Here is a 27,584-nt window from a genome sequence, read left to right on the forward strand (position 1 = left end):
CTCCCCCCCCCTCCTGTTCCTGTAGATAACAAGGGAACCCCCATATATCCCCCCCCCCTCCTGTTCCTGTAGATAACAAGGGAACCCCCATATATTCCCCCCCCCCTCCTGTTCCTGTAGATAACAAGGGAACCCCCATATATCCCCCCCCCTCCTGTTCCTGTAGATAACAAGGGAACCCCCATATATCCCCCCCCCCCTCCTGTTCCTGTAGATAACAAGGGAAACCCCATATATCCCCCCCCTCCTGTTCCTGTAGATAACAAGGGAACCCCCATATACCCCCCCCCCCTCCTGTTCCTGTAGATAACAAGGGAACCCCCATATATCCCCCCCCTCCTGTTCCTGTAGATAACAAGGGAACCCCCATATATCCCCCCCCCCCTCCTGTTCCTGTAGATAACAAGGGAACCCCCATATATCCCCCCCCCCCCTCCTGTTCCTGTAGATAACAAGGGAACCCCCATATATTCCCCCCCCCCCCTTCCTGTTCCTGTAGATAACAAGGGAACCCCCATATATCCCCCCCCCCCCCCCTCCTGTTCCTGTAGATAACAAGGGAACCCCCATATATTCCCCCCCCTCCTTCCTGTTCCTGTAGATAACAAGGGAACCCCCATATATTCCCTCCCCTTCCTGTTCCTGTAGATGTGACGGCGGTGTGTATCCTGGAGGCCTTCCAGAACCAGCAGAGTATGCTGCTAGCAGACAAAGTCCTCAAACTGCTGGGGAAGGAGAAGGCCAAAGACCAATACAAGGTGAGAGGATGTTCCAGCTCTCCTGCTGCTCCTTACTGAAGGCATTGAGTAATGTTGGGTTTTATCTGCTCTGAAAGGTTCTCCTTCTCTGTTGGTCTGTGTAATCTGTGGGAAATATGTCTCTAATATGGTCATACATTTGTCAGGAGGTTAGGAAGTGCAGCTCAGTTTCCACCTCATTTTGTGGGCAGTGTGCACATAGTCTGTCTTCTCTTGAGAGCCAGGTCTGCCTACTGCGGCCTTTCTCAATAGCAAGGCTATTCTCACTGAGTCTGTACATAGTCAAAGCTTTCCTTAATGTTGGGTCAGTCACAATGGTCAGGTATTCTGCCACTGTGTACTCTCTGTTTATGGCCAAATATCATTCTTGTTTGCTCTGTTTTTTTGTTGATTATTTTCAGTGTGTCAAATAGTTATCTTGTTGTTTTCTCATGATTTGGTTGGATCTAAATGTGTTTCTGTCCTGGGGCTCTGTGGGGTCTGTTTGTGTTTGTGAACAGAGCCCCAGAACCAGCTGGTTGAGGGGACTCTTCTCTAGGTTCATCTCTCTGTAGGTGAGGGCTTTGTGGGGTGTGTTTGTGAACAGAGCTCCAGAACCAGCTGTGTGAGGGGACTCTTCTCTAGGTTCATCTCTCTGTAGGTGAGGGCTTTGTGGGGTGTGTTTGTGAACAGAGCTCCAGAACCAGCTGGCTGAGGGGACTCTTCTCCAGGTTCATCTCTCTGTAGGTGAGGGGACTCTTCTCTAGGGTCATATCTCTGTAGGTGAGGGCTTTGGGGTGGAATGTCTGGGTATCGCTTCCTTTTAGGTGGTTATAGAATTGAACATCTCTTTTCTGGATTTTGATCATCAGCGGGTAAAGTCCTAATTCTGCTCTGCATTGTTTGGGGTTTTGCGTTATACACTAAGTATATTTTTGCAGAATTCCGCATGGTGTCAATTGGGTGTTTGTCCCATTTTGCGAATTCTTGGTTGGTGAGCGGACTCCAGACCTCACAACCATAAATTGCAATGGGTTCTATAACTGATTCAAGTATTTTTTAGCCAGATCCTAACACCTGTGGTGTTGATATTTAGGCCGAGGTAGGTGTAATTCTTTGTGTGCTCTAGGGCAACGGTGTCTAGATAGAATTTGGCTACTGGACCTTTTTTGGAACACCATTTTTTTTGTCTTAATGAGATCCACTGTTAGGGCCCAGGTCTGTCAGGGCCCAGGTCTGTCAGGGCCCAGGTCTGACAGAATCTGTGCAGAAGATCTAGGTGCTGCTGTAGGCCCTCCTTGGTTGAGGACAGAAGCATCGGATCATCAGCAGTAGACATTTGACATCAGATTCCAGTAGGGTGAGGCCGGGTGTTGCAGACTGTTCTAGTGCCCTCGCCAATTCATTGATATAAATGTTAAAGAGGGTGGGGCTCAAGCTGCATCCCTGCTGTCTCACCCCACAGCCCTGAGGAAAGAAATCTGTGTTTATTGACAATTCTAATTGCAAACTTGTGTGCATTGATTGTGTCACGTCATATGCTTTTATCTAAGCGCCAGACTAGAACGCATCTACATATAGTCACACTCAGTGATTATGTGCTTCAAGGCATGATTCCATGGGGACACAAGTGGCATGAAGAACCATCATTGGGACAGCAGCAGATGATTTCTTGACTCAGGTGGCATGAAGAACCATCATTGGAACAGCAGCAGATGATTTCTTGACTCAGGTGGCATAAAGAACCATCATTGGGACAGCAGCAGATTATTTCTTGACTCAGGTGGCATGAAGAACCATCATTGGGACAGCAGCAGATGATTTCTGTGAGCGCTGGTGTGCCATCCTGAACAAATGCTCTATTGATTTAATTACATTAATTGTTGACCAGTTGAAAAGGATTTTATTGAAATGGATAACACGATTGAAGAGAAAATCGGCTAAAATGACATACCCAAATCTAACTGCCTGTAGCTCAGGACCTGAACCAAGGATATGCATATTCTTAATATCATTTGAAAGGAAACACTGAAGTTTGTGTAAATGTCAAATTATTGTAGGAGAATATAACACATTAGGTCTGGTAAAAGATAATACAAAGATACATTTTTTCTCCATTTTTTTTTAGACTGATTTTAGACTGATCCAAATGAACTATTGCATTTCTGTTCAATATGTATCAAGTCTGCCCAAATGTACCTAATTGGTTTATTAATAGATTTAAGTTCATAACTGTGCACTCTCCTCAAACAATAGCATGGTATTATTTCACTGTAATAGCTACTGTATATTGAACAGTGCAGTTAGATTAACAAGAATATCAGATATTTCTATGTCCTGGGAAATGTTCTTGTCACTTACAACCTCATGCTAATCACATTAGCGTTAGCTCAACCGTCCCGCAGGGGGACCCACCAATCCTGTAGAGGTTTAAATGATGTCATATTCAATGAACTGATGAAAGCTAACCAGGCGCTCCAGGAAAAGTTGTCTACAGAAATAAAGGAGCTTAAACTTGAGGAAATTCAACCAGGACAAAAAAGACAAAGCCGAGGACAAAGTCTACTTCGGTTGTACAATCTGATACGTCAGTCCTTACCCACCCTGCTGATAAGGGTGGGTCGGTTGTACAATCTGATACGTCAGTCTTACCCCCCCGCTGATAAGGGTGGGTCAGTTGTACAATCTGATACGTCAGTCTTTACCCCCCCTGCTGATAAGGGTGGGTCAGTTGTACTCTTGGATAGGACAGTTATAATGTAAATTAGTGTCATAGACAGCTGCTTGACAACACCTTTTACAAGAAATTCCCAATTTCAGAACACTTTCTTTACTGTCCTAGATGGGTATTTAAGTTCAGGTTAAATCACCAAAAAATAACACGACTTTTTGGCTTTTCAACACCATTGCCACTTTCTATACTTTGCCGAAATGACAAGAATGTTAGAAAACCTCCAGGGCGCCCTATTGTAGCGGGCATTGATGCAGTAACGGCCCTCTATCTACTTCTGTTGACTTTTTTATTAGACCACTCGCAGAACAGCTCCCCTCCTTTGTAAAGGACACCAGCAGTATGGTCTCAGAACAGCTCCCCTCCTAAAGGACACCAGCAGTATGGTCTCAGAACAGCTCCCCTCCTTTGTAAAGGACACCAGCAGTATGATCTCAGAACAGCTCCCCTCCTTTGTAAAGGACACCAGCAGTATGGTCTCAGAACAGCTCCCCTCCTAAAGGACACCAGCAGTATGGTCTCAGAACAGCTCCCCTCCTAAAGGACACCAGCAGTATGGTCTCAGAACAGCTCCCCTCCTAAAGGACACCAGCAGTATGGTCTCAGAACAGCTCCCCTCCTAAAGGACACCAGCAGTATGGTCTCAGAACAGCTCCCCTCCTTTGTAAAGGACACCAGCAGTATGGTCTCAGAACAGCTCCCCTCCTAAAGGACACCAGCAGTATGGTCTCAGAACAGCTCCCATCCTTTGTAAAGGACACCAGCAGTATGATCTCAGAACAGCTCCCCTCCTTTGTAAAGGACACCAGCAGTATGGTCTCAGAACAGCTCCCCTCATTTGTAAATGACACCAGCAGTATGGTCTCAGAACAGCTCCCCTCTTTTGTAAATGACACCAGCAGTATGGTCTCAGAACAGCTCCCCTCCTTTGTAAAGGACACCAGCAGTATGGTCTCAGAACAGCTCCCCTCATTTGTAAATGACACCAGCAGTATGGTCTCAGAACAGCTCCCCTCTTTTGTAAAGGACACCAGCAGTATGGTCTCAGAACAGCTCCCCTCCTAAAGGACACCAGCAGTATGGTCTCAGAACAGCTCCCCTCATTTGTAAATGACACCAGCAGTATGGTCTCAGAACAGCTCCCCTCCTAAAGGACACCAGCAGTATGGTCTCAGAACAGCTCCCCTCCTTTGTAAAGGACACCAGCAGTATGGTCTCAGAACAGCTCCCCTCCTTTGTAAATGACACCAGCAGTATGATCTCTATTATTTAATCTCTTGAGCCTCTCCCTGAGAATACTTTGTTAGTTACTTTTGATGTTGAATCGTTATACACAAATATTCCACACGAGGGCGGTATTGAAGCTATGGAACATTTTCTTCTGCAACGTGACCCTAATGAACTACCTTCCAGTGCATGCATTATAACATTGTCTGAAATAGTACTCACAGACACAACTACTTCATGTTTCTAAATTATGTATTTATTCAGGTGAAGGGTACTGCTATGGGATCCCCTATGGCTCTTAACTATGCTAATGTGTATGTGGGTTACATGGAGAAACAGTCAATTCTCAATCCTCTCAAATGTTTTCTTGCCTAACATTATTATTTGGAAACGGTATATTGATGATATTTGTGTTCTATGGAGGAGTGATACAAAACAGCTCCAGGCGTTCCATGCTTTTCTTAACTCCTGTTCTGAGCATCTGAGATTTACTATGCAGTCTGACACCCGTCAAATCAGTTTCCTTGATCTTCTGATTTTGTGTGAAGATAATGTTCTATACACTGATCTTTACAGGAAACCTACTGATCGTAACAGTTTGTTGAGGGCTGATAGCTGTAATCCGCTTCCCTTGAAAACAGTTTGCCCTACAGCCAATTCTGTCGAATCAAAAGAATGAGCAAAAAACAGTCAGATTTCTACATAAATATGGCTGAGATGCAAAGAAAATTCTGTGAAAGGGGGGTACAAAAATGGTCAGATTAATACTGCCATTGAGAAAATCCAAAACAAATCGAGACATGATCCCTTTCAAGGATAGTCTCGCATAAATAAGCATTATTGCGTTCTTACTATGCGCCATTCAAAGTGCTCTGAACAAATTAAGGGAATTGTTAAAACATTGGCACATTCTAAGATCTGATGATAGTATTGGTAATGTGTTTTCGGACCTTCCCTTGGTCGTATTCTCACGGGGCAGAAATCTCAGAGATCAATTGGTAAACTCTGATTTACCACCCCAAGATATCCCTGCACAACGTCTATTTGCGCCCCCACTGGATGGAAACTACAAGTGTAATGGCTGTGCTCAATGCAATGGCACTTACAAATGTAGATCCTTCAAACGCCCTCAAACAGGGAAACAGATCCCATCAAAGGTGTTATTATCTTATCAGTTCTTTATCTTATTGTCTTTGTGGTCAGAATTATGTCAAACGAAGCGCAAATTAAAACTAAGAATCTCAGCATCGTAGGAAAAACTTGACGTTCCCAGTTGCGAACCACTCTATTGCGTCTCTACTTTATATCGGCATCGAACATGTCACCCTCCCTAGGAGAGGGGGTGACCTCAACAATTTATTGTAAATACGAGAGGCTGCCTGGATCTTTAATTTAAAGACCCTTGCTCCCTTCGGTCTCAACGTAGACTTTGATCTGAAGCCATTCTGGTGATTATTGTGATTTTGCTATTGTAAATGTTTGTAGGCCTATTGCAGCCAAATTCTATCTATGATCGTATGCTATTCATTTGATGTTTTTGATATGTTCTGTTTATCTGTAAGTTAACCAATGATATCAAGCCACACCCGGCCATGATTACAGACACTTGTCTGTGTCCTTTGACACGATATAAACTAGTGACCTGCAGTGTTTGTCATTATATCCTGATGAAGACAGCTTGTCTGTCGAAAACGTTGGTTATTAAATTATTGCATCCGAGCTCCTTTTCTTTTTCAAATATGCTTTCCCCCCCAACATCAATTTGTATAGCAGACCCTCATGCCAAATTGAGCTTTTTTGAAATCATCAAAGCATGACAAGAATTTGCTTTTGTTTTGTTTGTCCATAAGGTTGTGCAAGTGGTCTGTCCTACAGTATTTTGGTAAGAAGCCAATTTGATATTTGCTCAGGACGTTGTTTTCACTGAGGAAATGTTGGCGTCTGCTGTTGATGATACTGCAGAGGATTTTTCAGAGATTGCTGCTCACTCATATTCCACTGTAATTATTGGGGCCAAATTTTGTGGATTGGGGTGATCAGGCCTTGTTGGTTCCAAATATTAGGGAAGATGCCAGAGCAGAGGATAATGTTTAAGAATAGCCAATTAGAATTTGTGTTCTGTATATTTTGTCATTTTGTTTAGTAATGTTCAGTCTTTAATGAACCAATATAACAAACTCTGAGTGAGGATCTCCATCCAAAGGGACATCAGATCTTGCAACATACTCTGAGACTTCAAATAAAATGTTATTTGCAAATGCGCCGAATACAACCTTAACGTGAATGATTACTTACAAGCCCTTAACCAAAAATGCTGTTAGAAAATGTTTTTTACTAAATAAACTAAAGTAAAAAAATAACCTAGAGAGGAACCAGCCTATGTGGGGTGGCCAGTCCTCTTCTGGCTGTGCCGGGTGGAGATTATAACAGAACGTGGCCAAGATGTTCAAATGTTCACAAATGACCAGCATGGTCAAATAATAATAATCACAGGCAGAACAGTTGAAACTGGAGCAGCAGCACTGCCAGGTGGACTGGGGACAGCAAGGAGTCATCGTGTCAGGTAGTCCTGAGGCATGGTCCGAGGGCTCAGGTCCTCCGAGAGAGAAAGAGAGAGCATACTTAAATTCACACAGGACACCGGATAGGACAGGAGAAGTGCTCCAGATATAACAAACGGACCCTAGCCCCCCGACACATAAACTACTGCAGCATAAATACTGGAGGCTGAGACAGGAGGGGTCAGGAGACACTGTGGCCCCATCCGAAGATACCCCCGGACAGGGCCAAACAGGAAGGATATAACCCCACCCACTTTGCCAAAGCACAGCCCCCACACCACTAGAGGGATATCCTCAACCACCGACTTACCATCCTGAGACAAGGCCGAGTGTAGCCCACAAGCCTATATGGCTTGGAGGTAGAAGCTGTTAAGGAGCCTTTTGGACCTAGAATTGGCGCTCCGGTACCGCTTGCCATGCGGTAGCAGAGCGAACAGTCTGACTTGGGTGACTGGAGTCTCTGACAATTTTTGGGGCCTTCCTCTTACACTGCCTAGTATGGATAGCAGGAAGCTTGGCCCCAGTGATGTGCTGGGCTGTACACACTACCCTCTGTAGCACCTTACGGTCAGATGCCGGACAGTTGCCATACCAGGCGGTGATGCAACCGGTCAGGATGCTCTCAATGGTGCAGCTGTAGAACTTTTTGAGGATCTGGGGACCCATGCCAAATCATTTCAGTCTCCTGAGGGGGAAACGGTGTTGTTGTGCCCTCTTAACGACTGTCTTGGTGTGTTTGGCGATGTGGACCCCAAGAAACTTGAAACTCTCGACCCTCTCCACTACAGCCCCATCGATGTTAATGGGGGTGTGTTCGGCCCTCCTTTTCCTGTAGTCCATGATCATCTCCTTTGTCTTGATCACATTGAGGGAGAGGTTGTTGTCCTGGCACACACTGCCAGTTCTCTGACCTCCCTATAGGCTGTCTCATCGTTGTCGGTGATCAGGCCTACCACCTTTGTGTCGTCAGCAAACTTAATCATGGTGTTGTAGTCATGCTTTGCCATGCAGTCGTGGGTGAACAGGAAGTACAGGAGGGAACTAAGCACGCACCCCTGAGGGGCCGCTGTGTTGAGGATCAGCGTGGCAGATGTGTTGTTGCCTACCCTTACCACCTGGGGGCGGCCCGCCAGGAAGTCCAGGATCCAGTTGCAGAATGAGGTGTTTAGTCCCACGGACCTTAGCTTGGTGATGAGCTTTGTGGGCACTATGGTGTTGAACGCTGAGCCGTAGTCAATGAATAGCATTCTCACACAGGTGTTCCTTTTATGTTCAGGTGGGAAAGGGCAATGTGGAGAACGATTTGAGATTGCATCATCTGTTGAGGCGGTATGCGAATTGGAGAGGGGGTGTTGTTGTGCTAGTCTGTTTTGTGGGTCTGTGAGGACTCTGAGCTCCACCATGTCTCTCTACAGCTCTGTGAATTTATCCCTCGCAGTGATGGAGGAGCAGTGCAGTTGTGGGACCTACAGTGCAAAACTATTCATCCCTCTTGACGTCTTTCCTATTTTGTTGCATTACAACCTGATAAAATTAATCCCTTACCTTTGATCGTCATATGGTTGCACTCCGAAGACATTAATTTACTCAATAAATGTTCCTTTTGTTCGATAGTCTCTTTATATCCAAAAACCTCAGTTTTGTTCGCATTTTCTTCAGTAATCCACAGGCTCAAACGCAGTCAAAACAGGCAGACAAAAAATCCAAATTGTATCCGTAAAGTTCATAGAAACATGTCAAACGATGTTTATATTCAATCCTCAGGTTGTTTTTAGCCTAAATTATCTATAATATTTCAACCGGACAATAACGTCGTCAATATAAAAGGTAAACAAGAAATGCACTCTCTCGGGATTGCGCATGAAAAACCTCTGACACGTCAGGGTCCACTCATTCAGACTGGTCTTACTCCCTCATTTATAAGAATACAAGCCTGAAACAATTTCTAAAGACTGTTGACATCTAGTGGAAGGCATAGGAAATGCAAATTGAGTCCTAGGTCAATGGATACTGTAATGGCATTGAATAGAAAACTTCAAAATCCCCCCCCCCCCAAAAAAAACTTATTGAATGGATTTTTCTCATGTTTTCGCCTGCCAAATCACTTCTGTTATACTCAGACACTATTTTAACAGTTTTGGAAACTTTAGAGTGTTTTCTATCCAAATCTACCAGTTGTATGCATATCATATCTTCTGGGCCCGAGTAGCAGGCTGTTTAATTTGGGCATACTTTTCATCCAAAATTCCAAATGCTGCCCCCTACTCTAGAGAAGTTAAGCCATACACCACAGAGCTGGGCTTTACGGAAGAGTGGCCAGAAAAAAGCCATTGCTTAAAGAAAAAAATAAACAAACCCAACTCTTCTCATCACCCTGAGAACACCATCCCCAAAGTGAAGCATGGTGGTGGCAGCATCATGCTGTGGGGATGTTTTTCATCGGCAGGGACTGGGAAACTGGTCAGAATTAAAGGAATGATGGATGGAGCCAAATACAGGGAAATTCTTGAGGGGAAACCTGTTTCAGTCTTCCAGAGATTTGAGACTGGGACGGAGATTCACCTTCCAGCAGGACAATGACCCTAAGCATACTGCCAAAACAACACTTGGGTGGTTTAACATTTAAATGTCTTGGAATGGCCTAGTCAAAGCCCGGACCTCAATCCAATTGAGAATCTGTGGTATGACTTAAAGATTGCTGTACACCAGCGGAACCCATCCAACTTGAAGGAGCTGGAGCAGTTTTGCCTTGAAGAATGGGCAAAAATCCCTGTGGCTAGATGTGCCAAGCTTATAGAGACATACCCCAAGAGAGATTGTTGCAAAAGGTGGCTCTACAAAATATTGACTTTGGGGGGGTGTAAATAGTTATGCACACTCATGTTTTCTTTTGTCTTATTTCTTGTTTGATAAACAAGAAAAAATATTTCTTCAAAGTGGTAGGCGTGTTGTGTAAATCAAATGAAACAAACCCCCCAGAAACCTATTTTAATTCCAGGTTGTAAGTCAACAAAATAGGAAAAATGCCAATGGGGGTGAATACTTTCGCAAGCCAGTTCAGTGCTGGGGGAGTGGCTATCCTCATCTGCAGGACAGTTTGAAGAGGTGTGATCAAACTCGCTCGGGGGTGGGGGAGAATCACCAAGAGAAAGATCCTCCTGCCGTGCTCTCTTGGTGGGGGAGTCGTCACCAACAGAAAGCTTCTCCTGCCGTGCTCTCTGGGTGGGGGAGTCGTCACCAAGAGAAAGCTTCTCCTGCCATGCTCTCTCTTTGATTCTGTGGAAGTCCTTTTGGAAATGTATAAAGCTGCCATGCACCACCACTGTTCCATTGTTGTACAGGTTAACAGAGGGTGTCTGTCTCCTCGTTTTACACTATTCTGATGTTCCACCCTCCAACAATACCCTCTCTCTTAAAATAGGGGTAGTTGGCTCGTATAGCTGTGTGCCATGCCCAGGGATTGTCCTTGTGGAGGGTTAGGTTGCTTACGTTCCCATTTTTGTAGCAGTCAGCATCAAGCGTCTCTGGATTTTCCATGAGGAGCTTCTCATTGTACTCTTTCCGTTCCTTATAATTTTTTATATCCAAGGGGTACTGTACTGTGGTGACCTCTGCACAGAAGGAAGCCATGGAGCAGGGTGCCAAAGAGGCCTCTGCATTTGAGTGGGGGAGGAACTCTGCTGCCATTGTTGGGTTCAGGGGCTTCACACCTCTCACTTCACTGCTAATTAATGTTGCAGCCGGGTCTGTTCTGTCCTAGCAAGCTTGGTAGCCTTTTAACTTAGCATTCAGTCTTTATAAAGTTAAATAGCTACAGATTGTAATGTTATTTTCCTTCTAGGCTTGACTGAACATTACTTACTCAGTTCCAAGTTGGATGATATTTTCGTGTTTGTTGTGCTTCTTTTGATGGTTGCTGGTTTGTCAGGAAGTTAGCTGGATAGTCCTTTGCAGTAAGAATCCTTGGTAATAAAAATCCTTACAAAATAAGGTTAAAGGTTTCGAGTTTTGATTTGGAGTGAAATGTTGTGGAGGGTCGTATGCTGTATGTCCTTGTTAAAAATATATATACATAAAAAAACATCCAAGTTTATGCAACCCCAAATCTTTTTGTAAAAACTTGTTGAACAATTCAGGAGCTCATCTGCTCATTACCTCTCTCTCTTGAACCCTCTCTCTCCAGAACCGTGAGCCCCTGATGATTTCTCCTCAGTTCATCAAGTTTCTCCCTCTTTCTTCTCCCCTCTCCCCCTCTTCTCGTTACCTCTCTCGCTCCGCTCTCCCTCCCTCGCTCTTCTCTTTCGCTCCACTCTCCCTCGCTCTTCTCCCTCTTTCGTCTCCCTCTTTTTCCTCTCTTCAGAACGGTGAGCGCCATGATGATTTGTCCTCGCTCTCTCTCCCTCCGCTTTCTTCTCTCTCTCTCTCCTCCCTCTGTTCTCTTCTCGCTGTCTCCCTCCCTCAATTCATCATGTCTTCTCTCTCCAGAACCGTGACCCCCTGATGCCTTCTCCTCAGTTCATCAAGTCCTACTTCGGCTCCTTCACTGATGACATTATCTCCCAACCGCTCCAGAAGGGTGAGAAGAAGGACGAGGACAAGGACAACGAGGGCGAGGTCGCAGAGGTCACAGAAAGGTCAGAGGTCACACTGTGGTATCACTTCCTGTCCTTTATGTTGCTCTGGATAAATAAAAAAACTACATTTGCGTTCCAAATGGTACACTATTCCCTATAAACGCAGCCATAGTGACTGTACCAGGGTTCAACATAGTGAATTAATGTCTGTACCAGGGTTCAACACACTGAATTAGTGTCTGTACCAGGGTTCAACACACTGAATTAGTGTCTGTACCAGGGTTCAACACACTGAATTAGTGTCTGTACCAGGGTTCATTCAACACACTGAATTAATGTCTGTACCAGGGTTCAACATACTGAATTAGTGACTATACCAGGGTTCAACATAGCTCTGGTTATCTGAAGGCCAACCAGTACATTAACCCTGTCCTTAACCTCTGACCTCTGTCCTGTCCATAGCTTTGGTTATCTGAAGGCCAAGCAGTACATTACCCCTGTCCTTAACCTCTAACCTGTCCATAGTTCTGGTTATCTGAAGGCCAAGCAGTACATTAACCCTGTCCTTAACCTCTAACCTGTCCATAGTTCTGGTTATCTGAAGGCCAAGCAGTACATGGAGGAGGAGAACTATGATAAGATCATCAGTGAGTGCACTAAGGAGGTGGAGTCTGGGGGCAAGTACACTGCTGAGGCCCTGTTGCTACGGGCAACCTTCTACCTCCTGATTGGCAACGCCACCGGCGCCCAGCCCGACCTGGACCGGGTCATCAACATGGAGGACGCCAACGTCAAGGTAGTGGAGATGAGCTGGTGTCCAGTAGCTCAGCTCCTCCCAGTTAGTCGGTATTAGCAGCTCAGCTCCTCCTCTCGTTTAGTCGCTATAAGCAGCTCCCCCATCCTCTCGTTTAGTCGCTATTAGCAGCTCAGCCTCTCCTCTCGGTTAGTCGCTATTAGCAGCTCAGCCCCTCTGTTAGTTGCTATAAGCAGCTCAGCCCCTCTCGGTTAGTCGCTATTAGCAGCTCCCCCTCTCGGTTTGTTACTATTAGCAGCTCAGCTCCCCCTCTCGGTTAGTTGCTATTAGCAGCTCAGCCCCTCCTCTCGGTTAGTTGCTATTAGCAGCTCAGCCCCTCCTCCTCTCGGTTAGTTGCTATTAGCAGCTCGGCTCCCCCTCCTCTGTTCGTCGCTATTAGCAGCTCAGCCCCTCTCGGTTTGTTGTTATTAGCAGCTCAGCTCCCCCTCCATTCAGTTAGTCGCTATTAGCAGCTCAGCTCCCCGTCTTGTTTAGACGCTATTAGCAGCTCCTCCTCCCCTCGGTTAGTCGCTATTAGCAGCTCCCCCTCTTGGTTAGTCGCTATTAGCAGCTCAGCCCCTCTGTTAGTTGCTATAAGCAGCTCAGCCCCTCTCGGTTAGTCGCTATTAGCAGCTCCCCCTCTCGGTTTGTTACTATTAGCAGCTCAGCTCCCCCTCTCGGTTAGTTGCTATTAGCAGCTCAGCCCCTCCTCTCGGTTAGTTGCTATTAGCAGCTCAGCCCCTCCTCCTCTCGGTTAGTTGCTATTAGCAGCTCAGCCCCTCCTCTCGGTTAGTTGCTATTAGCAGCTCGGCTCCCCCTCCTCTGTTCGTCGCTATTAGCAGCTCAGCCCCTCTCGGTTTGTTGTTATTAGCAGCTCAGCTCCCCCTCCATTCAGTTAGTCGCTATTAGCAGCTCAGCTCCCCGTCTTGTTTAGACGCTATTAGCAGCTCCTCCTCCCCTCGGTTAGTCGCTATTAGCAGCTCCCCCTCTTGGTTAGTCGCTATTAGCAGCTCAGCCCCTCTGTTAGTTGCTATAAGCAGCTCAGCCCCTCTCGGTTAGTCGCTATTAGCAGCTCCCCCTCTCGGTTTGTTACTATTAGCAGCTCAGCTCCCCCTCTCGGTTAGTTGCTATTAGCAGCTCAGCCCCTCCTCTCGGTTAGTTGCTATTAGCAGCTCAGCCCCTCCTCCTCTCGGTTAGTTGCTATTAGCAGCTCATTCCCTCCTCTCAGTTAGTTGCTATTAGCAGCTCAGTCCCTCCTCCTCTCGGTTAGTTGCTATTAGCAGCTCAGTCCCTCCTCCTCCTGGTTTGTTGCTATTAGCAGCTCAGTCCCTCCTCCTCTTGGTTTGTTGCTATTAGCAGCTCAGTCCCTCCTCCTCTCGGTTAGTTGCTATTAGCAGCTCAGTCCCTCCTCCTCTCGGTTAGTTGCTATTAGCAGCTCAGCCCCTCTCGGCTAGTTGCTATTAGCAGCTCAGTCCCTCCTCCTCTTGGTTTGTTGCTATTAGCAGCTCAGTCCCTCCTCCTCTCGGTTAGTTGCAATTAGCAGCTCAGTCCCTCGTCCTCTCGGTTAGTTGCTATTAGCAGCTCAGTCCCTCCTCCTCTCGGTTAGTTGCTATTAGCAGCTCAGCCCCTCTCGGCTAGTTGCTATTAGTAGCTCAGCCCCTCTCGGCTAGTTGCTATTAGTAGCTCAGCCCCGCCTCCTCACGGTTAGTTGCTATTAGCAGCTCAGCTCCTACTCCTCTCGGTTAGTCGCTATTAGCAGCTCAGCTCCGCCTTCTCTGTTATTTGCTATAAGCTGCTCAGCTCCTCCTCCTCTCGGTTAGTCGCTATTAGCAGCTCAGCCCCTCCTCCTCTCAGTTATTTGCTATAAGCTGCTCAGCTCCTCCTCTCGGTTAGTCGCTATTAGCAGCTCAGTCCCTCTCGGTTAGTTGCTATAAGCTGCTCAGCTCCTCCTCTCAGTTTGTCGCTGTTAGCAGCTCAGCTCCTACTCCTCTCGGTTAGTCGCTATTAGCAGCTCAGCCCCACCTCCTCTCAGTTAGTCGCTATTAGCAGCTCAGCTCCTCCTCTCAGTTTGTCGCTGTTAGCAGCTCAGCTCCTACTCCTCTCGGTTAGTCGCAATAAGCAGCTCAGCTCCTCCTCCTCTCGGTTAGTCACTATTAGCAACTCAGCTCCTCCTCTCGGTTAGTCACTATTAGCAACTCAGCTCCTCCTCTCGGTTAGTCACTATTAGCAACTCAGCTCCTCCTCCTCTCGGTTAGTCACTATTAGCAACTCAGCTCCTCCTCCTCTCGGTTAGTCACTATTAGCAACTCAGCTCCTCCTCCTCTCGGTTAGTCACTATTAGCAACTCAGCTCCTCCTCCTCTCGGTTAGTCACTATTAGCAACTCAGCTCCTCCTCTTCTTGGTTAGTCACTATTAGCAGCTCCTCCTCCTCTCGGTTAGTCGTTATTAGCAGCTCCTCCTCCTCTCGGTTAGTCGTTATTAGCAGCTCCTCCTCTCGGTTAGTCGTTATTAGCAGCTCCTCCTCCTCTCGGTTAGTCACTATTAGCAGCTCAGCTCCTCCTCCTCTCGGTTAGTCACTATTAGCAGCTCTGCTCCTCCTCTCGGTTTGTCGCTATTAGTTTGTATGATGGTATGGCTGTCAACACATAGTTCCAAACAAAAATGAGTCTACTTTCAACTTTGCTTCTTAACAGTCATTCTATTTCTAGGATTCCGTTTCACCTAAGTGTTTTGATGTGTACTGCAAGTCAACTAGCAATAGTTGGTAATAAATTCTAATTCGATTTATTACCCATATGGTGCAGCCCAGACCATGTGGCTGTATAGTTAATATAGCAAGCAGCTCTTCTTTCTCTTAGTCCTGCTAGCTGAGGGCCAATGCTCTGACCGAAACCCTGTGTTTGTCCTGTCTCTGTCCTGGTACTGCAGCTGAGGGCCAATGCTCTGACTGAAACCCTGTTTTTGTCCTGTCTCTGTCCTGGTACTGCAGCTGAGGGCCAATGCTCTGATCAAGCGTGGCAGTATGTACATGCAGCAGCAGCAGCCTATGATGTCAACACAGGACTTCAACATGGCCGCTGAGATCGACACGCGCAACGCAGACGTCTACCACCACCGGGGACAGGTAGGGCTGTTTCTATCACTATCCCTCACTATCCCTTTGGCCCTGCCCAAATGGCACCCTATTCCCTATTTAGTGCACTACTTTTTACCAGCGCTCATAGGCCTCTAAATTAGGAATGGGGTGAATAAGATGCCCTTTGGGGCTAACTTGCAAGTAAACAGTAAGATGCATTTAGTCACATCATTGCCATTGGTTTCCACTAACGGACTGAAGTGTTTCCCCTTCAGTTGAAGATCCTTCTGGACCAGGTAGAGGAGGCCGTCCGAGATTTTGATGAGTGCATCCTGCTCAGACCTGACTCTGCTCTGGCACAGGCTCAGAAAGGCTTCGCCCTGGTGAGTATGGATCATGGTGAGTACTGACTTTAGGTTTAGTGCTCCCTAATATAATGGATATCTGTTATAAACATGAATCTGATCAGTTTCTCTGTCCTCTAGTGTAGTGTAGGTTTGGGATGTGTTGGAGATGTGTTCATGTTAAAAGGTTCATCCTACTGGCTGTGCCTGCAGTACAGACGTGCTCTTGTGAATGGACTGTCTTATCCACTTTATACAGCTGAGACTAGATCTCACCAATGTGCTGTTAATCCACTTCATACAGCTGAGACTAGATCTCACCAATGTGCTGTTAATGGACTGGGAGAAAGTTAGTTAGTCAGCGCTCTAAGGTTGGTGCCGTATGCAGCATTCTAAAAGTGTGTTAACCAGCTAGTCTGTGTGTCCAGTACAGGCAGGCATACACTGGCAACAGTCAGTCCCAGGTGCAGACGGCCATGGACGGCTTTGAGGACATCATCAGGAGGTTCCCTAAGTGTGCTGAAGGATACGCTCTGTATGCACAGGTAGGGGTGCACTCTGTCATTAACATTGTCTCACCTGTCAGGTACGCTGTCATTAACACGGTCTCTCTGAGGTGGTGTGGTATACTGCCAGTATACCATGGCTAAGGGCTGTTCTTATGCACAACGCAATGAGGAGTGCCTGTATATATTCCTTAGCCGTGGTATATTGGCTATATATCACACGCACTCTTATTGCTTTTAGAAACTGGTTACCAACTTAATTAGATCAGTAAAAATACATGTTTTGTCATACCCGTGATATACCACGGCTTTCAGCCAATCAGCATTCAGGGCTGGAACCACCCAGGTTCTAGTAATAATCCCATTTTACCTGCAGTAGATTATGGCTGCTTGAAAAACATATTGTTTAACAGAACTTCAAATCTCTTCTTACAATTTGATTTGTTTTATTAAGTAAAATGTGTCCTAAAATGTACTTTAGTATGTGAATCATCCTGAAACATTTCTCCTGTGTCTGTGTTATTCAGGCATTGACTGACCAGCAGCAGTTTGGCAAGGCAGATCAGATGTACAATAAGTGTATTGACCTGGAGCCAGACAACGCTACAACATACGTCCACAAGGGGTGAGTTAAGAGGGACGTCCCTGGTCTCTGAGATGAAGTGGATGGGAAGGGCGTCCCTGAGATGAAGTGGATGGGAGGGGCGTCCCTGAGATGAGGTGGATGGGAGGGGCGTCCCTGGTCCCTGAGATGAGGTGGATGGGAGGGGCGTCCCTGGTCTCTGAGATGAAGTGGATGGGAGGGGCGTCCCTGAGATGAAGTGGATGGGAGGGGCGTCCCTGATCCCTGAGATGAGGTGGATGGGAGGGGCGTCCCTGGTCCCTGAGATGAGGTGGATGGGAGGGGCGTCCCTGGTCCCCGAGATGAGGTGGATGGGAGGGGCGTCCCTGGTCCCCGAGATGAAGTGGATGGGAGGGGCATCCCTGGTCCCTGAGATGAGGTGGATGGGAGGGGCGTCCCTGAGATGAGGTGGATGGGAGGGGCGTCCCTGGTCCCTGAGATGAGGTGGATGGGAGGGGCGTCCCTGGTCCCCGAGATGAGGTGGATGGGAGGGGCGTCCCTGGTCCCCGAGATGAGGTGGATGTGAGGGGCGTCCCTGAGATGAGGTGGATGTGAGGGGCGTCCCTGGTCCCCGATATGAGGTGGATGTGAGGGGCGTCCTTGAGAGGCATCCTAGGTTCCTAATTTTATTAACTTTGTGTAATAATGCCGCAAAACACGCGTGTGTCTGTTTTCACGCAAAAGTTGGCATTTATAAAAATGTAACTTGACATGAGGATTGGCTTATCCTCCCGGAAACTGTAGACCATGCGTACGCACAGTTTTGTGCACGCAGATATGTAGTGTTAGATTTACGCAATAGTTATAAATGAGGCCCCTGGTGTGATGAGGTTGTGAGGGGAAGTGGCCTGCAGATCAGGAGTAATGTTTTAGTGATAGTCCAATAAATTGCTAATTCCTGTGTGTGTGTGTGTGTCAGGTTGTTGCAGCTCCAGTGGAAGCAGGACTTGGACCTGGGCCTGGACCTCATCAGCAAGGCCATTGAGATCGACAACAAATGTGACTTTGCCTATGAAACCATGGGCACTATTGAGGTTCAGAGGTTAGTTCAATACTTTTTCAAATATTTCCCGGTAATAACTTTAGTTTAGTTAAGAAGGCATTAAATAACATATTGGTACATTTATAAATGTTTTTACATTAACAACAAATATATCAAAAAATAGTCCTACTTTCCAACCCAGTGTACAAAAAAATACTAACTTTATACACAGGGGTATATACATTTAAAATGTATAAGGCTTCACAGGCATTTAAGGTTCGCTTTGCTTTATATATTGTTTGTATTTAAGCAGCCTGAAAAAAAAAAAGAAGAAGTTCAGTTTTAAAATGAAGACTCTTGGCTTTTCTGTAGCCCAGTTGCATTTATAGTATGTATCAAATTATTACCATACATAATAATAATACAGGGATTAATTATGGGACAGGGTCAGGGGCATCCAGAATATATTGGATCAGTTAGGATTAGGGGCATCCAGAACATCTTGGATTAAGGGCATCCAGAACATCTTGGATTACGGGCATCCAGAACATCTTGGATTAGGGGCATCCAGAACATCTTGGATTAGGGGCATCCAGAACATCTTGGATTAGGGGCATCCAGAACATCTTGGATTAGGGGCATCCAGAACATCTTGGATTAGGGGCATCCAGAACATATTGGATTAGGGGCATCCAGAATATATTGGATTAGGGGCATCCAGAACATATTGGATTAGGGGCATCCAGAACATCTTGGATTAGGGGCATCCAGAACATCTTGGATTAGGGGCATCCAGAACATATTGGATTAGGGGCATCCAGAACATCTTGGATTAGGGGCATCCAGAACAATGTAATGTCATAAAATACATAAGACACATGTAAAAACTAGTGTGCTCTGGGTGTTCGTAAATATAGAGTGTTGTCAGATTGTCCGTTCATAAATTCAGGGAATTTCGCTCTCGGAGCATTCAGAGCGCCCACACTAGACCCTCTGGCCGAGGAGTAGGGTTGATCCAAGCTTTATGACCTCACAGCTGTAGTCAAGCACCCAAACTAACTGGCTAACGTTGGCTAGCTTGCTAGCTACTTCCAGACACAAATGAGAGAACACCTCACAGATCATTTTACTCACCGTAGCAGAGCTGGTTAGGCAGTTTTCATTTTATCCAGAGCGTTGGTGACTGTAACTGTGCTGCTGGAAACAATTTCATTACTATTTTTTGCCCATGTTTACTGACACTTAAATAAACTTCCCTCTCATTTCAGGGGAAACCTGGAAAAAGCGATAGACATGTTCAACAAGGCCATCAACCTGGCCAAGTCAGAGATGGAGATGGCCCACCTCTACTCACTGTGTGATGCAGCCTATGCCCAGACTGAGGTAGCCAGGAAGTACGGACTGAAGCCACCCACGCTGTAACTCTCCTGTCACACGACCCACCCTACCCAAGTCTCTCCACTGCTGAGCCTGATCATATTATAACTGCAGATGTTTGAGTCATTTAGTTTTGTACAAGACCTGAGAACTACCGGTGGTTAAAGATGAAAGAAACATATGTGACTAGGGTTGCAAAATTACGGTAACTTTCCCAAAATTCCCCGTTTTTTCTGAAATCCAGGAATTACGGGGAAATTAGCAGGAAATCCATGAACATGCCAACCAGGATTTCTGGAAAACCAGGGAGGGAAGGTTAGGAAAGTAACTGGAATTTTGCAATCCTGTCTGACCATACATTATTATCATGTTTATGTCACGTTGAATTGGAATTCAAACCAGGGCTAGAACCCAAATCCGCTGGTAAATAGGGTGGTCTTAACCCTCACATCCCTCTCCTTCAGGGCACTTGACCCACACACCCCCATCTCCTGATATTTAGTTTAAGCCGGACCGTGACCACTATTGGCCCTCCTGTACCATTCAGAATGTCTTGTTTTCTCTATCAGGAACATGTGAATGGCCAGGTATCCATCCAGAAATAATTAAATCTTCTAAAATCAAAGGGAGATTCACTCAATAGATTTCTCCATTCTATTGCCGACTTATCCATATTTGGACATATTTTAAGATAAATGTATTATGTTGCCTCCACACAGACCTGTATAGAGTTCTAATGGACTGTTCATTTGCTACTATATATGTTTCTATTCTTCTTGTTCTCTAACAAATATTTCTGTCCAGACAGCTCCATATCCTCGAGATAACGTAACATTATCATTGAATGGCAAATTTAAATGCAGGATTAAAATGTTAGTCAAATGTGTGTGTGTGTGTAATGATGGATGTCTGTGTTTGGTGTAATGCTGCAGCTGATATGACAATGTGTGGGATAAGAGAGTCCAGGTGACGTTGGGGTCCTAAAGTGTTGTTTATTTCGGGGGATTGCCTGTTTTTCCTTTTTATATATTCTGTACAGCATGTGAGATTTCTCTTTCTAAGTACATGTTAATGCAATGCAATGCTCGTGCTGAAATACTGTTTCTGAAACTATCTGGCCATTTTGGAAAGGCTAGACTGAATAAGAATGAACATTTAGACCTAAAATTACAGCTTTAATTCAGCAATTCTCAAAATGTACCGCTTCTATTTTTATGTGGTTGTTTTCCCAACTGCTTGTAGATTCCGAAAATGTCAGAAGGGACAATTATTTTAATATTTTTTTCAGGCTCAGTCAACTTTTACTTTGCAGGGGGCAGGTATGCCATCATACAGTGCCTACAGAGAGTATTCACACCCAGTGGTGTGTATTCATGGATGCCAAGGAAGCCAGGCTTCCCCAAAAAATTGACCAATTAAAAAAAACAAAATCATTCATTTTGCCTCTGTGTTATAATTTTCCATCAATTCGAAAGAGGCTGAATGTATCTCAACAGAGAAAGCATCCGAGTGAGCGAAACAGCACCCCCCCTGTCTCTGTGTATAGGCCATGTATTTGATGCTGTCTGGTCCAAACGAGTATGGCGTTGAAGGCAAGGGAAGCCAGCGATCGTCTGATCTCCCTTGATAAAAAAGTATACCAAATTAGCCAGTTTAGTGTTGAGCTCAACTGTGAAAAGTCCTGGCGCACCAAAAAAAAAGTGTCAAAGGACATTGAGAGCATACCTCACTGACAGAAAAACTTGAATTGTTGCATCTCGTTGTGATGTCCTCCGGTGGCTAGCTAGCTACCTAAAATGGTCCTTTTCCTAAATTATCCATGGATGGAGATAGGGGTTTGGACGTTTTAAGTAATTATCTGTACTGGCTAATGATTATAATGCTGATCCCACCATTCATTCATACATTGTTGTGCCCCTGGCCTGAGAGGATAGAAGTTGAATATGTAACTAGATGTAGAAGGCTAATGTTAACTAGCTGGCCTGGCACATCGTTCCCCATGAAAGGAAGTTAGGGTAGCGAGCAAGCATTTTAGCCAAATCTGACGAGTTATCTCCAAACAGAGTTCAACTTGATAACATGCATGCAGTTTTGTTGAACGTTACTCAAAGTAACAAGGTTCTACTCAACATACTGCAGACCAAAGACGATCAGTTAATGAACACAATGACTAATTTGGATGACAAATCAGCAGAACTCATTGAAGTCGCTGACCAAATGAATAATGAGAGAACTCGGGTGATGAAGATGGAAATGTGGCTTTCTAAGCAAGCGGAGGAAATCTCATCACTGAATCTCTCGCTCCGTACTCAAGACTTCTATCTGCAAACCATGACAGATAAGTTTGAGACCGAAAGGAGCAAGTGCGACACTCACGTGTCCAAAATCACTACTCTAAGCGCTCAAGTGGACCCTTAAGTACCATCTGGAGGAAGTCCGGAATGGTCACGCTCTACAGCGTGACTACCCATCCAAGCAACCGGAGCCCTGTACTCAAATGAGTAAAGACGATAGGTTTCAGACTTTGCCTCCCTCGAGTGTCCCTCAGTCTTTTCCTCTTGGCCATTCGGCACTGAGTAATATGGTGCCTCTTGGCCAACAACCCTCTCCGCTCGCTTGGCGCAGAATACCTTGACAAATGACTACGCTAAACTTGCCACAGCTTTGAAATTAGAATTCAGTGGTTCTGCAACTCACAAACACGATAGCTTACTGGCTAACACCGTCAAACAAGCTCAGAAGGAACACCCACAAGCGTACTATCATAGGCTTTGTTCAGCTTACTTTGGCCTACTCACTGAAACAGGAATGGACGAGCTGTTACCATTCAGACAAATGTTTCTGTCAAACATGTATCCAACCTTCATTACTTACTTGGGCCCTGCTGCCCATGTTGGCTTGCCCATCTTACAACTCAGAGAGCTCGCAAGCACAGCTTTTAAGACATCAAAAGCTTGCAATGCTAAGAGCCTTGACCACTCGGTTTTGAAGTTTGACCAGGAGCACTCACTCCAGTTAGAGGGTGCATTATCAGGTATTGGAGCGTTGAGAGATGATGCACAACAACGGTTTGTACTATGATTCCAATAACCTCCGCGGTCTAAATAACTGTACCGCTACAATCAACCTGTTCGCCACGTTCCTGCACCCAACCCACACAAAGTGTCAAAGCACAAGGGTAACAAAGGGTTGAAGAATGATCAAAACATAGACCAAGGTTCTCCAGAAGTTCCACTACGTGAAGAACTAAAGCGAGAAAAATGTGAGAAAAGGGTAAAAGATAAGTCTCAAGAACTAGACAGGGAATTACCGGACACCAGGTCCGCAGGAATTAACACCCACGTCCCAGCAGGGACGCTCAAATTCAAATTTCTCCCACTCTCACTCGAGACCATATCCAGGGCCCGCTTAACTTGTCATGCGCTAATTGATTCGGGCGTGGCAATATCTTTCAAACATTGTTAAATGATCTCAAAAAGGGCTTTGAAACCAACTAAACGTTGGTTAAAAGTGGAATGATGCGACACTAGTCTTCGAGGGGTCACCCAGACTACCTCGCCTCTCACATTGAGAGTCATGCTGAAACTTCCAGGACATATCTCTCGTTCACAATGTGTTACCAGCCTCGAATCTGTACCCCTGCTCCTTGAATCTGTACTCCTGCTACTCGGCGAAGACTTGATTAATCGGTTACTTCCACTGATGGATTGGAAAAGCAACCAGGTATGGTCACAGGCTACAGTGCCTTCTCCACTTACCACACTGTTTCCCCCTAACGCTAGTTGCAATGCAGTCATTCATGAAGGGTATTTTTTCTTGGGAAAAAGACATCTCGAAACCTCTAGGTGCAGAATCCGATCCAAAAAGATATTACGATATCTCGACACATTCCATCAGCAAACCTGATTGACCATTCTTTTCATGATATTGAGCCAGCTGTCTCTGTGAATGAGCAACTTCCCTCCTTGCAGTCGTGCAATACGGTAGTTGAGATGAACTTCTCTTGCCCTTTGGACACTCCCGCAAGCACTGTCTCAGCACTAAAAACATTGATGCACAGTGTACTCTGCTTCCGATGATACACCTTCCACTTTGTGGGGGACTGTCATCCCTTACAATGACACTAATGGCGTCAGTCCAGCAACTGACCCGATGACTCCCACTGGTGAAACACCTTGCGATATCACAGACAGATATCCTCATCTCAGTTCACAGGTACTGAAGAGGTTGCCACACACGGACGCTGTGGTGACTGACAGACCTCGGCAGCCACTGAGGGTGTTGAAGCACAAACACCAGGAGATTTGGTTGAAAAATTAACAGCCACTCTCATAACGAGGCCGCTAACAACTCATACACAGGGTCCGATCTTTTCGTTTGTGCCTCGGACACCAACACCACCCGCTGGTGGGGGGGTCCCGAGACACAAAGGGGGGGAATAGTAGACCAGACCCATAATGAGCCTCATCGAGGTCGGTGGCGAGGTTGAGACTATGTGAATCACTGTACGAGGCCGCCAGACCAGAAAACAAATCTAGTTGTAAACTCCCCTGTGAGAACAGTGAGGAGCAGACAGGCCCCTAGATGGGGATTATCTTAGAACACATCTAAGATAGTACTGAGGTGTACCACACTGGTCGTAACTGAAGTCCATTGGACTCCACCTCAAACAAATGGCAAAAATACTCATGCTTTGCCATGTGTAGGTTCAACTACAATACAACTAGTAAAATGCTCTAATCATGTGTTCCGGTAGGATAATATTTCAGAATAAATCGGTAGGATAACTGGTCCCCTTGAGTACCAGTACCAATGACAGCAACAGTCAGATCCGCTACAATCAGTAAGAACGTTAGAGACCTTACCAATCAAATTACTCTTGACAACAGCGACAGAGTAGTTAGGAGTCACTCAGAGTGCAACAAGGGGAAGGGAATCTCCAGAGCACTCTTCCAATGGTTAACACACATGCCACTCTAATAAATAGAATCCTCCATTCAGGAGGGAAGTTATTAGAATGAACCATGATCACACAACGTACGACTGGTCCAATACTTAAAGAATACTTCCGTCATGAGGTTAGCTCCTCCGTGGATAACATAGCTATGAAATAGACTTCTGCATACCTATCGCCACTACAATAGTAGAAGACAGTGATTCGTAGTAAAACCATTACAGACTCCCTCGACACCAGTTCTGACTGACCTCCAGGCATTGACCTGAAAATGACCTGATTACGTCAGACTCATTCTGAACAACAATGCAAAACGTTATGTTTGGCGTAAAAGCAACACAGCTGAACACACCATCCCCACTGTCAAACATGGTGGTGGCAGCATCATGGTTTAGGCCTGCTTTTCTTCATCAGGGACAGGGAAAATGGTTAAAATTGATGGGAAGATGGATGGAGCCAAATACAGGACCATTCTGGAAGAAAACCTGATGGAGTCTGCAAAAGACCTGAGACTGGGACGGAGATTTGTCTTCCAACAAGACAATGATCCAAAACATAAAGCAAAATATACAATGGAATGGTTCAAAAATAAACATATCCAGGTGTTAGAATGGCCAAGTCAAAGTCCAGACCTGAATCCAATCGAGAATCTGTGGAAAGAACTGAAAACTGCTGTTCACAAATGCTCTCCATCCAACCTCACTGAGCTTGAGCTGTTTTGCAAGGAGGAATGGGAAAAAATGTCAGTCTCTCGATGTGCAAAACTGATAGAGACATACCCCAAGCGACTTACAGCTGTAATCACAGCAAAAGGTGACGCTACAAAGTATTAACTTAAGGGGGCTGAATAATTTTGCACGCCCAATTTTTCAGTTTTTGATTTGTTAAAAAAGTTTGAAATATCCAATAAATGTCGTTCCACTTCATGATTGTGTCCCACTTGTTGTTGATTCTTCACAAAAAAATACAGTTTTATATCTTTATGTTTGAAGCCTGAAATGTGGCAAAAGGTCGCAAAGTTCAAGGGGGCCGAATACTTTCGCAAGGCACTGTACGTTGAGGCCTTTGACTCTACAGCTACAGTACTCACCAGTTATCTTCCCAGAAGTCCATAGGTCATCCCTGTAGACTGCCCAAAACTAGTGCCTTACAGCTGTTGACTTATCATATAGTTATCAACTTAGGTTAGTGCCTAAGCAACACACCAAGTAGGAAAACCTTAGACATGACATTAGAGACAATGCCATGGTAGAGTCATTTTTCCAGGACATTGGACTTATATAGAATACAGTCCAATTAGATGTTTTTGGTGTGATAACTATATTTGGTATATCTATATATATGTCCATCCTTGTGATGAACCGCCCCGCTTTCAGAGAGCCTACCAAGTTCAACCACCAGAGGGGACTGCAACGATGATCTACAAACAAGACATCACGTGGTCATTATTTTTATGTTGATTTGTAACTTGCAAGATAATCACAAGATCCAAACCACCAATAAAATGCAAATTAATTACTTAAAAATCATACAATGTTATTTTCTGGATTTTTATTTTAGATTCCGTCTCTCGCAGTTGAAGTGTACCTATGATAACAATTACAGACCTCTACATGCTTTGTAAGTAGGAAAACCTGCAAAATCGGCAGTGTATCAAATACTTGTTCTCCCCACTGTAGGTAGGGGTAAAGTGGCTAGGAAACAGGATAGATAACAGACAGTAATATATACTGTATTGTACATATAGGTAGGGGTGAAGTGATTAGGAAACAGTATACATAAGACAGTAATATATACTGTATTAGACATATACAGTTGAAGTCAGAAGTTTACATACACTTTTAGTTGGAGTCATTAAAACTCGTTTTTCAACCACTCCACAGATTTCTTGTTAACAAACTATAGTTTTGGCAAATCGGTTAGGACATCTACTTTGTGCATGACACAAGTACTTTTTCCAACAATTGTTTACAGACATCATGGGAAAATCAAAAGAAATCAGCCAAGACCAAAAGAATTGTAGACCTCAGAAAGAAAATTGTAGACCTCCGCAAGTCTGGTTTATCCTTGGGAGCAATTTCCAAATGCCTGAAGGTACCACGTTCATCTGTACAAACAATAGTATGCAAGTATAAACACCATGGGACCACGCAGTCGTCACACCTCTCCGGAAGCAGACGCATTCTGTCTCCTAGAGATGAACGTACTTTGGTGCGAAAAGTGCAGAACAATAGCAAAGGACCTTTTGAAGATGCTGGAGGAAACGGTTACAAAAGTATCTACAGTGCCTTGCGAAAGTATTCGGCCCCCTTGAACTTTGCGACCTTTTGCCACATTTCAGGCTTCAAACATAAAGATATAAAACTGTATTTTTTTGTGAAGAATCAACAACAAGTGGGACACAATCATGAAGTGGAACGACATTTATTGGATATTTCAAACTTTTTTAACAAATCAAAAACTGAAAAATTGGGCGTGCAAAATTATTCAGCATGGTCAAATAATAATAATCACAGTAGTTGTCGAGGGTGCAGCAAGTCAGGTTTTCATAGCCGATCATTAGGAGTATCTCTACCGCTCCTGCTGTCTCTAGAGAGTTGAAAACAGCAGGTCTGGGACAGGTAGCACGTCCGGTGAACAGGTCAGGGTTCCATAGCCGCAGGCAGAACAGTTGAAACTGGAGCAGCAGGATGGCCAGGTGGACTGGGGACAGCAATGAGTCATCATACCAGGTAGTCCTGAGGCATGATCCTAGGGCTCAGGTCCTCCGAGAGAGAGTGGTGTGGGGGCTGTGCTTTGGCAAAGTGGGTGGGGTTATATCCTTCCTGTTTGGCCCTGTCCGGGGGTGTCCTCGGATGGGGCCACAGTGTCTCCTGACCCCTCCTGTCTCAGCCTCCAGTATTTATGCTGCAGTAGTTTATGTGTCGGGGGACTAGGGTCAGTTTGTTATATCTGGAGTACTTCTCCTGTCCTATCCGGTGTCCTGTGTGAATTTAAGTATGCCCTCTCTAATTCTCTCTTTCTCTCTTTCTTTCTCTCTCTCGGAGGACCTGAGCCCTAGGACCATGCCCCAGGACTTCCTGACATGATGACTCCTTG

General features: G+C 45.3%; 1 protein-coding gene across 2 annotated transcripts in view; it reads left to right on the forward strand.

Annotated features, from left to right (window-relative positions):
- LOC110532027 (mitochondrial import receptor subunit TOM70) overlaps positions 1-20,966 on the forward strand; it is a 32,364-nt gene extending 11,398 nt beyond the window's left edge. Inside the window, exons 4-12 of one of the 2 annotated variants that reach the window (XR_016491101.1) lie at positions 649-758; positions 11,742-11,890; positions 12,419-12,626; positions 15,492-15,748; positions 15,976-16,083; positions 16,473-16,589; positions 17,078-17,175; positions 18,092-18,214; positions 19,423-20,966. Coding sequence is in view for 1 of the 2 variants with exons in the window: in XM_036977095.2 (XP_036832990.1) it covers positions 649-758; positions 11,742-11,890; positions 12,419-12,626; positions 15,614-15,748; positions 15,976-16,083; positions 16,473-16,589; positions 17,078-17,175; positions 18,092-18,214; positions 19,423-19,576 (1,202 nt within the window). In the remaining variant the exon portion in view is untranslated. The remainder of the gene's footprint in view (positions 1-648; positions 759-11,741; positions 11,891-12,418; positions 12,627-15,491; positions 15,749-15,975; positions 16,084-16,472; positions 16,590-17,077; positions 17,176-18,091; positions 18,215-19,422) is intronic. The other variant, XM_036977095.2, reaches the window with a different exon arrangement.
- Positions 20,967-27,584: the final 6,618 nt, after the last annotated feature.

The sequence above is a fragment of the Oncorhynchus mykiss genome, chromosome 1, assembly GCF_057628025.1.
Source record: "Oncorhynchus mykiss isolate SJ-2025 chromosome 1, ASM5762802v1, whole genome shotgun sequence".
NCBI classification, from domain to species: domain Eukaryota; kingdom Metazoa; phylum Chordata; class Actinopteri; order Salmoniformes; family Salmonidae; genus Oncorhynchus; species Oncorhynchus mykiss.